This window comes from Peromyscus californicus, unplaced genomic scaffold (genome assembly GCF_007827085.1).
Source record: "Peromyscus californicus insignis strain IS unplaced genomic scaffold, ASM782708v3 Scaffold_4__1_contigs__length_199733344, whole genome shotgun sequence".
Classification (NCBI taxonomy): Eukaryota; Metazoa; Chordata; class Mammalia; order Rodentia; family Cricetidae; genus Peromyscus; species Peromyscus californicus.
In genome coordinates this window covers 50833473-50849483 of record NW_026294562.1, presented here as the reverse complement: position 1 = coordinate 50849483, position 16011 = coordinate 50833473, and the positions used below count along the sequence as shown (strand labels likewise).

Here is a 16011-nt window from a genome sequence, read left to right as displayed (position 1 = left end):
TTAGTTGTTGAATTAAAAACCTTACACTTCCTGTCAGTGTAGATAAGCGTCTTTAGTGAAAAAAAAAGCCATTTTCCAAAACAAAAATTTAGTAAGAAGATAATTAGTTTTCATCAGTTGGAGGGAGGAGAAATATCTTTGCATCTCCCATCACTAGGTTCATGGATGAAGCCTCTGAAATAAGACAGAACAAGGGAAAAGCATATGTATCTACTTACTATGATTCTTTCTCTTGACCTTTGTAGGGAAGCAAAGACAAGATGATGGGAGAATTAGTGGCTATTTCTGTGCCTGGTTTGTTGAAGATGTGGATAGCCATGAACTGGGTTTGAAAAAAAAAATGCCATCTGGGGGCTGGTGCGATGGCTCAGTGGATAAGAGCACTGGCTGCTCTTCCAGAGGTCCAAGAATCAATTCCCAGTGCCCATGTGGTGGCTCATAACCAGCTGTAACTCCAGTTCTAGGAGATCTAATGCCTTCTTGTGGTGTCTGCAGGCATGGTATGTATATGCTGCACACACATAAAAAGACAAAACACCCCATAAAATAAAAATAAATAACATCTTAAAACAATTAAAAAAGGGTGATCTAAGGTGGTGAACAGGTGAGCTTAGCATGACCTGTTTGCCTAATGTCTTCTCTGTGTCTTCAGACAGCAGGATGCCTTTCCTCTAGGGGTCCACAGGGCCCTTGAGTGAGCTCCATATTCAGGGGGATGGACAAGGGAAGGTGAGAGTGACCTTCCTGCTTACAGGCTTTCTCAAGTGCCTGATGACACATTTTGGGGTGGTGCATCCTGAACCTCATCAGGCTTGTGTATATCTTTCATGCCTGGCTCAACTGAAGAAATGTAGCTTCTCCCATTTGTTCTATTTTAATTGTTTTTGGTGTGGATATAAGAAGGAAACCTGGCTCTGTAAAATTGTGTGTTTGGAAGAACTAGTCTTTCACGGCCCTTTGAGATAGTTATTGTTGTTGTTTTCCTTAAAAAAATGAGTTTTATTTCTCAACCTAACATGGTTGCCATTTTGGGCCAGAGCCTTCTTTGCTCTGGGGATGTCCTGTGGTTGCTGGGTGTTTAGCATCATCCCTGGTTCCCACCTAGCAGATGCTATAGTAAACCCCCTGCCGCTAGCAATTTTCACAACTCATCTTTTAATATTGCTGATCCCATCCCTCATTATTGGAAACTGAAACCCCCAACTTGTATGTTGGTTTCTTACAAATGATATCTGAAATCATATTAGCAGACTTTACATGGTCTATTTTATAGGCTGAATATTTGTATACCCCTAAAAGTCATACTAAAACTCAACTTACTGGACTCAGTGGTGCCAGTATACAAAGATATCAGCACTTTTAGGGGCTGACCATCTGTAGAGTCTTCTTTGCTTCCTCATTCCTTGTTGCATCACTGACAGAATAAATCATATTCACCTCTGTGTTTTTTCCTGTGTTTTCTCCCCCTACATACTGCTCTAGATTAGCAAAAAACAGAATTGTTTTCTTTTCTTTCTTTCTTTCTTTTTTTTTTTTTTTTTGAGACAGGGTTTCTCTGTGTAGCTTTGGAGCCTTTCCTGAAATTCACTCTGTAGCCCGAGCTGGCCTTGAGCTCACAGAGATCCGCCTACCTCTGCTTCCTGAGTGCTGGGATTAAAGGCGTGCGCCACCACTGCCCAGCTCAGAGTTTTTTATTTTCTTCTGAGGCCAGCAGTTTACTTATCCATGAGGTCAAGAACTATGTCATGTACATGCCTTGGGCATTTCTGATGCTCAATATATATTTATTAAATGATTGAATGATTGACAGAGGGAAGTTTGAGTGATGAGATAACTATTTCTCTATTATGAAAACTACTTTAGGCAGGGAGTACATGGATGTGTGCACACCAAGACTGGTGTAGAGATGGCTATCACCATACAGATGCACCTGTCTTGGGAGGACATCTTTGTTTAATCCATTTCAATCTCCCACCTTATTCTAGTAGGGAGCCATCAGGACTTGCTGGCGTGAAGTGAAGCACAAGTCCACAGTGTAAGCAGTAAGAGAGACATTTCGCTCAGTTTGTCAGGAAAAGAAGAACCTGGTTTATAGGAGCCTAGGCAAGGGAGGATGTCACTTGGTCTCAGTGAAAGATGCTTCTAGAATCTTCAGCTTCACTTGTTTGAGTTTTGAACTGCACTGGAATAACTTGGTATTGGGTTCGAAGGTTCTGGGAAGACCACTGGGTTTGTTGTGTAGACATTTGGAATGACCACATCCACCTGAAAAACAAAGGCATACAGCAGGTGCATACTTCACTAATGCTAAAGTAGTCCTCTGGAGGTTCATTGCTGGAAGCCTACACACTCCAGCATGGTGTGGCTGAGGTGGTGGGACCTGTAAGAGGTGAGGTCTGAGGGATGGCGATCAGGCTGTGGGTACCACTTTCATGAATGTGTTTTTTCTTGACTCAGGGAGAGGGCTAGTTTTCACAAGAGGATGTTGTAATAAAGCAAGGCCACCCCATATGCTTAAATCTTTCTCAACTAGGCCACTCTTCTTTTTCCTTCTCTGCTGTGTTATAACCAGGCAGAGAGTACTCAGAAGTACTCCAGGGCAATTCTGTTTAGATACTCCAGCCACTAGAATTGAGAGGCAAGTAAACCTCTTTATTTTACAAATTACCCAGCCTAGCGATAACAATGGAGAGTAGACTAAGGTGCCTCAGTAATAAGGGCAAGTTAAAGACAAACACTGAGACTTGTAGATATTCTTCCACTTCTTCCTCTTTAGCAGGAACAACATTCACAGAAACCCTGTGAGTTTTTCCATCATCTTGGGGTATAGTTCCACCCACAAAGGGGCCCCAGGACTCACATTGTTGGACTGACAGCAGGCCACTTGGCAGCCAAAGTGGGAAGACACACTTGCAATGGAGAGCTCCAAGAGGCAGAAGACGAGCAGTACACCAGAAAGAGCCATGCCTATTGTCTGGAATCAGAAGAAATCTGAGGGCATCAGTGCTGGGCTAGGAGTTTGACAAGACTCTGCAATGGAGCATCTGTGCGGCCTTGGCAAAGTCTCCCTCCCCTAGCCTTATGGGGACCAATGTCTCCTAGGTCTTTGTGAGGCTAAAGTGTGGGTAGAAAATGGTTATTTTATCATCCAATGCAGCAGCCTTTAGGGGAAGGAGGGTTATTGGTTAAGGAAATGCCAAAAAAGGTTGCATTGGGGGTAATTTCTTAATAAAATGAGTTGAGTAAAGAATACACATGACCTTGTGTGCCAAAGGGATCAGGCTGGATGCCATGCTGAAGAGAGCTTTGAGGAAGCCAGGGTGTCAGGGGGTTGGGGGCAGGAACAGGGGCAGGGGTACAGACAGAGATGAGAGATGCGGTGGCTAGGACCCACTCTACAATGGGAAACAGTGTGGGAAACATGGCTGGATTCTGGATGCATTCCCGAAGAAGAATCAACTGGATTCCTTAAGAAACCAGCTGTGAGGTGAGAGAGAGGGGTCAATGACTCCTTCACGGTTTTGTCTCTAGCAACTGAAGGATGGAGCTACTTTATGAGATGGGAAAAACAAAAGCGTGCTTTTGTACTGATAGAAAATCTCTAAGAAAATGGAGGGGATAGATAGTGTAGAAGAGAGGCGGGGGGAGGGAGGGGAGAAGGACTTGGTCTGCTGGGTGAGGCTGTGGTCCATTGGCAGCTTGACAGAACATGTCCAAATCCTCCCATTTAGCTCAGTAGCACAGTCCCTGTGGCTGCGGAGTACTAGATTAGTGCTGAGGCCCAAACTGAGATGTGTTGTTAGTGTAAAACAACCTGGATTTCAAAGGGTCACTACTCAAAAAGAAAACAGCCCGACCCTTACTGCACCTTAACTAAATGCCCCTCATTTTTCCCACATCCAAGTCCCACATAAGAAGAATCCTTCCTCCTCCTTGGCAATGCAACCCCCTCCCCCTTTTATGGCAGGCCTGTGCTGTGGAACACAGCCTCCTCCCTTCCTCGACCTATAAGACTGGACCTCTATTCTGCTATGTGGGCCTGAACTATCCCCAAAGTCTCTACCATGCTGCCACCTGTCTGTCTGTCTGCCAGTGCAATAACCACTCTTTCTAGACTCCCTCATGTACTGAGACCTGGAGCTGAGTCCCCACTGTAGTGGCTGGAGTGAACAAAGAACCTGCCTCACTGCCTGTCTCCATAGTCCCTCCTCCAGCCATAACTTCGTCTTTTAGTAGTGTATGCTACTGAAGAATTTAATAAAAATCGTTGCAATTTTCAGCGTGGCAAAGAATTACATATGTAGCCCACACTCTGTTTCTGTTAGACGGTGCTGGTTGCTAGTGCAGGCGGCAGGTGACAGTTGTCAGAACTGATCCTGCTGTTGCCTGGCCATGCTTGTTCATGCACTATTTTCTGTCGATGCTAAAGGCTTGCTGTATTGTGACAGGAATCGTATGTCCTGCAAAGTCTAAAAGCCCATCTGGCTCTGCCGAAAAACATTTGTTAGGGTTTGGCAATCCTAGGTTCCCTTTATGATGCTGTTGCAGGGCCCAGTCTTGTTAACATCCTGATATTTGCAAGAAAATGGATGCAACTGTAAGGCATTATGATAAGAGAAATAAGCAGGTTCAGAAAGATGAATGCTTCATGTTTTCTCTCATATGTGGAACCTAGATTTTAATGTGTGTGTGTGTGTGTGTGTGTGTGTGTGTGTGTGTGTTAGGCCATAACACTAGAAGTGGGGGATCCTGAGAAGGGAGGAAAACATCATAAGGGAGGTGGGGGATGGAGAGATGTTTCAGTGGTTAACATCACTGGCTGCTTTTGCTGAGGACTTGGGTTCAGTTCCTGTCATCCACATGGTGGCTCATAACTCTCTGTAACTTCAGCTCCAGGGGATCCAAGGCCCTCTTTTGACCTCAATGGGCACCAGGCATACATGTGGTACACAGACATACATGTAGGCAAAGCACTTGTACACACAGAATAAAATAAATAAATCTTTAAACAATTAAAAAAAAAGAGAAAGCAAGCAGAGCTGGGACTAATTGGGGGGAAGAGAGTGAACCAGCTGGAGATGGAGGGTGGAGGGGAGTGGAAAGGGACAGTAGTAGGGAAGGGGACAATTGAGGACAAAGGAGGATGACAGGTATGTGTAATGATGAAACCCAGCACTTTGAATAGAAAACTAAAAAACTGAACAAAAAAAAAAAAGTTTTCGAAGGAGGAAAAAATGTTTGTCGGACCCTGGTCTACACAGCAGGCAGGAAGGCTGGAACTGTGGAGGGCTACTAAAGTGCTGGCAGCTGGCGTTTTGTGCACCGTCACGTTGAGTTTTTCCAGTGCTACAAGGCAGGTACTGTTTTACGAAGGCAGTAAAAGCCGAGGAAAGGCTACAGCTGAGGGCTTTAAACCCTGTCCTGACACTAAAAGCACTTCCTTTTCTTCCAGTGCTCAGCGGGAAGGCTTGGTTTGCCAGGCTTTTTCTGGCATGGTCTGAACATAGCTCAGTGGCTGAGGACACTCACCCAGTTGTTGTAGTAGTAAGGGTAGTCACTGGGGTAAATATATCTTCCCGAGATACTCATGTCTGTGATGAGGAGTATGACGCCCACTGCTGAGCAGATGGCGCTGAAGATGTTCAAGCCCACGCTGCCATTCAACTGGAGGAGACACACAGGGTCAAGGTGGGAGAGGACGTTGAGTATAGCTGAGACGAGCAGATTCAGCCAGCACCCCTCCCCATTTGTACTGTGTTAAATTAGACCGCACATCCTCTTCACCATGGTAATCATTTATCAAAGTCATAGTTTAATGGTAGGAAGCACCTTATGAGTCTGGACAATGTACAGAAAGGTATGTCTAGATATGTTAAACTTTCCCTTTCTGAATGTTTTCCAACAGAGCTCATCTGACTGTAGGATCCTGATCACTAGGAGACAGTTAGTTACTCTGGGTAACCTGCTCATCAAGGATGCAGAGCTAGTATGCTGGTCCATTGCTAGGGACAAAGCACAAAAAGCTCTTTCCACGTGGCTCTTCAGAGTTCCGTTTCTAGATTTCTTAGTGAAGCAGGCGCTAGGACCTTTACTGGCCCCTGCAGGAATGGCTGGAAACCTGCTCTGTGTGCTATGGGCATACTCTGTGTAGTGTGTCCTGAGTGCATGGGAGCTTTGTGTCTCCTCCTGTGAAGGTCTCCTATGCAAGCTAGTCCTCTCTCCCTCCGTCTTTCTTCTCATCCTGACACTGTCCCCCCCCCCCCGTGTGTGTGTGTGTGTGTGTGTGTGTGTGTGTGTGTGTGTGTGTGTGTGTGTAGTCTGTGCCCTAGGTCTGTCTTGGTGGTGCAAGAGTAAGGGAAGGATTGCTTGTCCGTCTTATTCCTCACGGCGACACTACAGGTCCCGAGCTGGGACAGACAGCTTCAGAATGTGACTTACCAGGCAAGAAGAATTGGGCTGATTCTCTGCCGCCACGGAAAGAGATCCTGAAATGATAAACTTGTACACAAGATTGGGAACTTACCATGGGTTAGGCATCAGCATACCCTTCCTTAGGAATCTGATTCCGAGAGCAGATAGTCTCTCCCATACAGACTTACTTGTGGGGACCCCAGCTCTACAACGGTAGAAAACGTGTGTGTGCTGACAGGCTAAGGGACAGTGATAGGATAATCAGTACTTTAGGATTCACCAGAATCAGAGGACTGAGTCATGAACATAGGTCAGAGCAAGAGGGAACAGGTTCTCTGAAGGATACATCCTTATGGTTCTGCAGGCTTGTGAGGCTGTGGGGATGGCAGAGTGCCAACCTGCCAACCTGTTTTCTTTTTATTGTCTAGGAAAGGTTGGCACTGGCCGACTTCTAAGGTTTTAAAGTCTAGTTTGAAACTTACATGATCTTTGGTGAGTTAATAACCTAAGTCTTTATTTCCTCATCTGAGAAAATGTGGGCATTCGTATCCTTTGAGGCGTCATTGTTATAACTTATGCCTCATATGTACTGTGTCTTGTTCATAGTACTCAATTGATGTTACCCCATTTCCTGCTGTTTGTTTACACATCTTCACCATCTGTGACTTTCCAGGGTCTATATCAGGATTCATGAGGTGTGGGCCTCTGGAGGGATGAGGAAAAGGGTGCTGACTCCTCTGGGTGCTCAGATAGGAGTTCAGCATTAGTCCTTCCTGTTGCATGCCTGAATGGGCTCTGTTCAATCATGCAGATAATGAATGCGAGTCTCGGATGCTGAGCATCACGCAAAGGGAGAATTTCTTGCCAATATTGGTGCTCTGCAGGCAATGTGGCTGAGGGATCACCTGGCATTGTTTGCCCAGTGTGATAACAGTGGTGGTCTGAGAAGGAGCAGCTAAGATTTCACACAATCTGCTATCTGCTGGGTTCTACTTGAGGTGCTTAAGACATGGCTCTGTTGAGAGAAAATCCACATCTTACCATTCATTGATTTGAAGCACGCAATCCCAGTATTTTGAGTATATTTACAGAGTTGTTCAGTCTAAGTCGAGAACATTCTCATCATCCCATACCCAGTAGCAATCTTGTCCATATCTTCCTTTCTCCATCTAACACTACTGTTATTTCCTTTTAAAAGATGGGCAAAATCTAGGTGTAGGAGAGATATCATTTTCTTCAGCAGTGTAGCCCCTAGTGAGTTGCCATGCTCCAGGAAACACCCTGTCACACATGCTCATACAAGCGACCCTAATTAAACTCAGTGGGTCAAAAGAAAAAACGAACACCACGAAAGTAGGAGGTGGACTAGTTGGGGAAAAACAGGGGTCAGTAGGAGTGGGGAGGGGTGAAAGAGGGCAGTGGGGGTGAATGTAATCACAACATATTCAACATATGTGTACAATTTTAAAAGTGAACAAAGCAAATTCGAAAATACAGGCAGAATGAGGCTTATGGACTTCAAACAATTCACTCAAAATCATCAAGCAAGTAGCAAAGCTTGAGCTCAAATAGCTTGACTTCAGACTCAATGTCTTAGCCTTCATCCTGTGTTCCCACTTGGGGCAGAGGCATAGTTACCTAAAATGAAAAAATATTTGAGTTGATCCCCTTCCCAGGAAAGTGTCCTATTCTTTTTTCTGTCATTGGAGAAACAAGTCTCAATTTCACAGCCTTTCCCTTATAGAAATGTGTTAGGAAGCAAGGGCGGAGAGATGGATTTTCACGTTCTTGTTCGTCCTCTGGAGAGGTTCCTTTGCTCTGGAGGAGGGCTTTGGGAATGGATGGGGACTAGGAAGACACAGCTGGAGTGAGAAAGTGACAAGGAACAACAAAAAACAATGGCAGCAACAAAACATCTGAAGACAAAGGGAAGACAGTTGTGACCTAAGGGCCAGCAGGGCCATTGGGATGTCAGGGCACTTCCTGGTGCTCACCAGCACTCAGGGGAAGCTAACAGGACACAGCACGCCAGTGAGTAGCTGTGATACTATGAGATGTTTCAATACAGGTCCATCTACAAGCCCAGGGATCTGTAGAGGGTTGGGAGAGAGAAGAGGGTTGGGGTCCACGTCCAGGTCAGTTCAGAGTCCAAAGAACTGCAGCCTTGAAGGATGAGTCATGAAGAGGACTGAGTCATGAACATAGGTCAGAGCAAGAGGGAACAGGTTCTCTGAAGGATACATCCTTATGGTTCTGCAGGCTTGTGAGGCTGTGGGGATGGCAGAGTGCCAACCTGCCAACCTGTTTTCTTTTTATTGTCTAGGAAAGGTTGGCATTGGCCGACTTCTAAGGTCATTCTGGAGTTTGGATATTTATGGGAAAATGTATTTGAGTCACAGGTAGGTGAGGGAAAAACAAAAAGGAAAGAAAGTTGGAGAAGAGCTGTGTGTGTGTGTGTGTGTGTGTGTGTGTGTGTGTGTGTGTGTGTGTATTGGGGAGGTACCAGGAAAAGAGTCAGAGAGTCCAAAGGCAATAAACTGGCATACAGGAAGGATTGTATTTTCGTGGAGTCACAGATCACCTCGAGAATCTAATAAAAGCCACAGACCTTTTCAGAAAAAGAATGCATAGCTATCATGCTAGATATTCCACTAAAATGGCCTCTGAGCCCATCTTTGAACAGTGAGTTAGACATCTCTACTGCTGGGCCACAGACTCTACTGACTATTGAACAACAACAACAACAACAACAAAAAAGTGTTTTGAGCTTAGTCTTCTGGGTATGTGTTGAACAATGCCTGAAAGCCTAGCTCCAGTATCGTTTTCTTTGTGAGTTAAATGCTGCTGTTTCTGGGTTGATGATCTAGAAGAAATACCTTGGATGAGAGCGAAGGGGAGAGAGAGAGAGAGAGAGAGAGAGAGAGAGAGAGAGAGAGACAGAGAGACAGAGAGACAGAGAGACAGAGAGAGACAGAGAGAGAGAGAGACAGAGACAGAGAGACACAGAGAGAGAGAGACAGAGAGACAGAGAGGGACAGAGACAGAGAGAGACACAGACAGAGAGACAGAGAGAGACAGAGAGAGGAGAAAAGAGACAGGCGGTGGACAAGGCCTGCCTTTTATAAGGAAACAGTGAATGCACACAGGAAGTGCTGGCCCTGTTGTATGGTGTGACTCTAAAATACATTTGGTTCCCTGACTGGGAACCTTGGCTCTCCTGGCAGTCTGAGACATGCTGGGACCCCGGAACCTGGTCCTCCCGCAACAGCCCTACTTTGCCACCTAATGGATCACTGGGATTCTCCATTCAACACTGATGATTGGTAAGCCTCCAGCTTCTGGCCATTTCCCATGAATGAGGCTTCATTTCACGAGCACAGTCCTCTCCTTGCCTTTTGGCATTTCTCGAAGTCCTGGTACCAGGTGTCTGTGTCTCAATCCAGCTCTTAGCCCATTGGCCCCTGCTTTTTTGGATGATGGTCCACTGAACAGCTGTTGACTCTTTGTTGGTTCTTGCTGAATCTCTGGGATGCTAGAGATTCCAGCCTTTGAACCTTCTCTACCCCATTCATGGAAAATGCTCCTACCTCCCTATCTAGCACTTGATTTAAGGGCTTAACTTATCTGTCTGCCTTTCCAGTCAGACCTGGTCCCATACTCCTTAGATACCAATCAAAATGGCCGCTTACCAGCACCCTGGTATTTCACAGGACCTTTGCAACTTCTGCCATGGATCCAATAGATGGAAGGGGGTCCCTTACTTTCAAGCTTTCTTTTATCAACTCCCTTTCACTCTTTCACTCTTTGCTCTCCCCCCTCCCTCAAACCTCTTGCACTAACTCAGCTGTGTGTGGCGTGTTTGCTTAGCGGCATACCTTGGCAGGGCCGCCAAAGGTACCCACTTCACGCTAGGACCCCATCAGCCTGCTCCACCCACAGCAGATCTACTCTCCTTCACCTCCAACAGATCTGCTTTCTCATTCACCGACAGCTTTGCCCTCCATTCAGTACCAACAATGGGGTGTCTGGTGGGGTTACCCACTTCTGACCATTCCCCTGCATGTGAGACTGGCCTCAGTATTTTTTGGACCAGGCAGTTGGGGAACTGAGAGAGCATTTTTCACTTTCTTTCTTAGGAGCACCTGGCGGTGCCACCACCGACTTAGGTTTTGGTATTTCTTCCTCCTCCTCCATCATTTCTTGGGTACTTTCCTCTGGTGGCCTTCCATCTCCTGAGGAGCCACCCCCTGGCTCTGCTTCACTTATTTTTTTTCTTTGTGCTTTCAGGATTCTTCTAGGGACATTTTTGTCTCTCCATTATCTACAACAGGTTCTGAAAGTTCCATGCTAACAGCTGAATTTGAATCTTCACACAATAATGGCTGCTCTTGAGAGGACTCCACAGGTGCTGGTTAAGAAAATTCTTGTGAGCTCCGGGGAGTGGACTTGGATTCACCTCCAACAACATCTTGCCAGGTCCAAGAAGCACCAGATGGTTCCACAGAGCCTGGCCAGCGAAGTGAAACAGCCAGCTACCCCGGGACGTGGCCAACACCCTAGTTTTCTCAGGTTACCCAAAGATGTCTGACACCTCCCCAGGCCAGCAGGAAGCAGTCTCAAGAACACGGCACCCTCATCCCCGCCTCACCTGCTACCCCTTTCTAACTCCTTTTTATAATAAACAAAAGAGAGAAAGGTTAGCATTCAGGCATCTGTACTGGCCTGCCCCTAGGGTCCTCACAGGATATATCCTCAGCTGCAGCCACTAAAAGCACCTCCTGTGCGCATTCGCTATGTTTCCTTGTAAAAGGCGGGCCTTGCCCACCTCGCATCTCTTTTCTCCTTTCTCTCTCTCTCTTCCTTCACTCTTGTCACAGGCACCAGACTCTGCCCCCTTCTCTGCCTCTTCTCTCCTCTCCCCTCAATAAACCTCCCAGTGGGCCCTGTTGTATGGTGTGACTCCTTCCTGCCATTTTTAAAATACAACAGATATTACCTAGATCACCTAGGAAGACATTCTCAATGAAGAATTGTGTACATTTATTTGGCCTGTGATCATGTCTGGGGAGGCGTATCTTAACTGTTAATTGATGTGGGGAGACGAAAGTCACTGTGGGCAGCACCATTCCTTAGACAGGGGTTTCTGACTATGTAGGAGTTGAGAACATGAGTTGAGCCCAAGCAAGCCTGTAAACTGAGCATGCCTGCATTCGTTTCTCTTTGTTCTTGACTACAGCTGTGATGTGACTAGCTGTCTCAAGTTCCCAACACCTTGACTTCTTTTCAATAAGGGACTGTAGCCTGTAGCTAAAACAATTCTTTTCTCCCCCTATGTTGTTTGTCAGGCTATTTTATCACAGCAATAGAAATGAAACTGAAACAGGGAGGTATTGGGGGAAGGAAGGGGTCAAGTGGGAGGGGAGCAGGGGAGCTCCCTGAGAGAGGGAGTGCCAGGGAGAAGACAAGTAAGAACAAAGTCTGAGTGAAAGTGCCATAATAAACCCTTTACTTTGTACGCTAATTTAAAACGCCCACCGCCACCGCCACTGCCAGCACCAGCACCACCACAATCAGCACCACCACCAGCAGCACCACCAGCACCAACACCAGCACCACCACCAGCAGCAGCAGCAGCTAAGAGGTTGGGACACAAGATAGGCACCAAGGGAAGATACCAGGGGAAGACAGCTAGCTGTAAGGTTAGGAGAGACCGCAGTGGTGACTACCAGCTGACATTCTGGTCTTGGATTTGTGGCTTTCAGAACTGGAAGATGACACACTTCTATAGTTTAGAGCTACCCAGCCTATGGCACTTTGTTATAGTCCATCCCAACTCCTTCTCCAACCAAGACATTTGAGCAAGAACCTCCATATTCCTGAACAGCTTGGCAAAGTGGCCTTGAGCATCAGACTGGAGCTACTCACCCAAACACCTCCCCAGAAGGGGAAGCCTCCGTAGAGGGAGACAGGTGTATAGTACCCGAAGAGGTTGGTGATCATGATGGAGCCCATGCCAATGTGTACCAAGCCAATCAGGATCTGGATGGCCTGTCAGGAGAGCCACAAGCTGAAGCCTTTGCCTCTGAGCCCTGATCTTGCCTTTCTTTCTGCTTCCTTTATATTTTAATACCCATTTGGTTTCCCTGGTCTAAAAAATAATGTGAGAAACAATATAATAAAATTAAAGCTATCTATAATCAAACCCTCCCTGGAGAAATCAAACATTTACATTTTGTTATAACCTTCTATTATTCTTTTTCAAACATGTATCTTGGTAATATAGAAACAGTGTCTCTGCACTTTATTAACTTAATGCTTTATCATGAGCATATCCTTGGGTCATTAAATTTTCTTTGTATTTGTGTGTGTGAGTTTATACATGTTTATATGTGTATGTGCATGCATGTGAGCGTGTGTGTGTGTGTGTGTGTGTGTGTGTGTGTGTGTGTCCTGCAGACCTGCTGTAAAAAGCATATATATTGTTTCCTTAAGTTTATACTAGCGGTACACATTAATAACATTTCTCGGAGTAAGACCCAATCATTGCACAAAGAACTTTCTTGTTCCCTTCATAGTTCCATAACATTCTGTTTGTTGTTAGTACAATACAGTACTTGATCAATGTTAAACTGATGGATAGTATACTGGTTAGTTTTAACTGTCAACTTGACACAACATCGAGTCACCTGGGAAGACAGTATTGATGAGGAATTATCTAGATTAGGCTAGACTGTGGAAATTTATGTGGGGGATTGTCTCCATTGCTCATTCATGTAGGAAGATCTCATCCATTGTGGGCAGCACTATTCCCTAGACAGGGGTCCTGAACTGTATAGGCTAGGAGAAAGCTATATGAGAGCTAGAAGGTAGCATAGATGTATTAGTTTCCCTCTGCTCTTGCTGTGGATGTGATGTAACCTGATTTGAATTCCTGTTTGACTTCCCTGGTAACCTGAAAGTGTAAGCCAAACAAACTTCTTCCTCCCATCTGTTGCTTTTCATCAGAGTATTTTTACCACAGCAACAGAAACAAAACTAGAATAGATAGTTCGGTCGTGTCCATCCTTCTGTCTCTACAAGCCACACTGCAACAAATAAACTTAGAGGTACCACATTTCTTGTGTGTCTTGGCTTATTTGGAGGCTGAAGTCTCAGAAATGCACCACTGGAGGCTTTTAAATATACAAGTTGCCTCTTTTTAGACTTCTCTAAGCAAGATTAGAGCATGAGCTGGGTTTTGAACATGGGCTCTGGGTCAGAACCAATGCTTGTCACTCATGGACTGCGCAATGAAGTGGGCTCCCTTGTGCTGTTTAGGCCAGCCTTTCAGCCATTGCTGCTTGTCTGGCCTTCTTGCCTTCTTTTTGCTTTGGGAAAAGTCTTGATTTAGCAACCTTGGGCTTCATTCTACCTTTGGGAAACTTTGTCCTTGTTGGACACTCTTACTTCCTAAGCTATAGCAAGTAAATGCATAGAGGCAAAAGGATCTACATTCAAGATCACTGCTTTTTGGCTGTTTTTTTTTTTTTTAATTCTTTTTTTCTAAATGCCTCAAATTAAAACTACAAGGTTGTATACTGAGGCTCCTTGTGATAAAGAGATTTACAACAGACCTGGGTTTTGCTAAGTCAGTCCTGCCTGCTTTATTTGAAGTTTCTTTTCTTTCTTTTTGTTTGTATTTATGTATCTATGTATGCATGTATGCATATATGTGTGTGCACACATGTGTATTTATATATGTGTGTATGTTCATGAATGAGTGTGAGTGTGTGGTTCCTTGGGCACTGCGCATCTTTTGTGTGAGTTATGTGCGTGTGCGAGGACATGAATGATGAGGCTGACATCTACCTTGGATATCCTTCCCCAGGAGCCATTTACATTTTTTTCTTTGAGACAGGGTCTCTCACTAGCCTGGAATTCACCAAGTTGCCTGGGCTGGCTGGCCAGAGAGCTGCAGGGATCTGCCGGTCTTCACCTTCCTGGTTCTGGGATCACAGTGTGCATCCCCACAGCCAGCTTATGTAAGGTGGGGTCTAGGGACGGCACTCAGCTTGCAAGCACTTCACTAAGCACTTTACTAACTGGGCTATCCTATTCTACTGCCCCTTATTTGGAATTTCTATTCATCTATCTCAAATTTCTTTCCTCTATAGTACAGCTTGGGCTCACAAAGTGAACTTTTACTTACCCCCAGGACTTTGCCATTTTTCAAGACTTTCTGCGCTGTCACCAAACCAGGTGGATTCCCAGGAATTACGTGGATTTGAGGCTGGTTGCTTGGATACAGAGGCACCTGAGTCACAGTTCCCGGCGGGACCACAGGGTAACCGTTGTGGGGTGCCACCACATACACAGAATTGACTGGAGGGCCTGGTGGAGTCATTGGATTCATGCTGATGAAAAAAACATGTGCAATAGAATCACTCATCACTTATATACTTGTGTTTTACAGTTTTAAAAAGACTTCAAGAGGCAGGGGAGGCAGCTCCATCGGTAGCTACTTGCCGCACAAGCATGAGGATATGAGTTTGGATCTCTGGCACCGTTATAACCTTGAGATGACTTAGCAGGTGAAGGTACTTACTGCCTGATGACCTGAGTTTGGGCCCTGGGACTCACATGGTGGAAAGAGAGAATTGGTTCCCCCAAAGTTGTCCTCTGATCTCCAAGCACATTTAGTGGCACATGTCTGGCCATACACAATAAGTAAATATATGTAATAACAATGATTAATAATAAAAGCAACTTTGTTGTTATTGTCTTTATTGCCAGGAGAGACAGGGAATCTCTAGGGCTAGCTAATAGCCAGTCTAAAAGATAAGGCGAAGAATGAGTGAAGAAGACACCCTACATAGACCTGTGGCCTCCATACATATGTGCACATATGTGCTTGTGCATCTGCGCACATGCACGCACATAGGACATTAAACACTTTAAAATAACTGGGAATGAAGCCAGGTGTGGTGGTGCACACCTTTAATTCCAGCACTCAGTAGGCAGAGGCAGGCAGATCTCTGTAAATTCAAGGCTAGCCTGGTCTATAGAGTTAATTCCAGGACAACCAGGGCTACACAGAGAAACCCTGTCTAGAAAAAACAAAACAAAAAACAACAAAACCCAACCAACTAAGCAAGCAAGCAACCAGCCAAACAAAAAACCCAACTGAGAATGACTTTTTCTTGAGCAATTCAACCCTGAGTATTCACTAATCCCATTTTAGAGACAATGTTAAACTTTCTTTACAGGACTTGTTGGGCATGCGAGGCAGCCAATGCTTTACAAGGCATCTCTTTCAATCTTAACCCCAGTCCCACTGATAAATAAAGTAAGGCCCAGAGAGGTTAGGTGATCCCAGAAGACAGGCTGTGTCTTTTCCCTTTTTGCATGTCTCCTAGTGTTTCAATCTTGATTTGGATAGATTGGAAATCTATCCTGAAGTGCCACAGTGGAAAGACTCTTGGGGAACATTGAGTTCAATTCTCTTAGACTTTGGAAAAGAAACCAAGAGTGGGACTTCTCCAATGTCATGTACATATTAGAAAAATGGAGGTCATTGTGCTCAAGAAAAGTCCACTGTCAATGTAGCGTGTGTGTGAGTGT

General features: G+C 45.3%; 1 protein-coding gene across 1 annotated transcript; it reads right to left on the bottom strand.

The window, feature by feature from the left end:
• Window positions 1-2157: 2157 nt before the first annotated feature.
• Window positions 2158-14803, bottom strand: Ms4a8 (membrane spanning 4-domains A8). Its single transcript, XM_052760093.1, has 6 exons — window positions 14600-14803; window positions 12337-12459; window positions 6439-6498; window positions 5530-5664; window positions 2861-2974; window positions 2158-2265 (listed from the first exon to the last, which is right to left on the bottom strand). The coding sequence occupies exons 1-6, from the start codon at window positions 14801-14803 to the stop codon at window positions 2158-2160; spliced, it is 744 nt and encodes a 247-aa protein (XP_052616053.1).
• Between the last annotated feature and the right edge of the window lie 1208 nt (window positions 14804-16011).

Coding starts and splice junctions, on each gene's coding strand:
- Ms4a8 (XM_052760093.1), bottom strand. CDS start 14,803: ATGAATCCAATGACTCCACCAGGCCCTCCAGTCAATTCTGTGTATGTG. Junction 12,460..14,599: donor AAAATGGCAAAGTCCTGGGG/GTAAGTAAAAGT, acceptor CTCTCCTGACAG/GCCATCCAGATCCTGATTGG. Junction 5,665..6,438: donor AGCCCAATTCTTCTTGCCTG/GTAAGTCACATT, acceptor TGTCTCCTCCAG/TTGAATGGCAGCGTGGGCTT.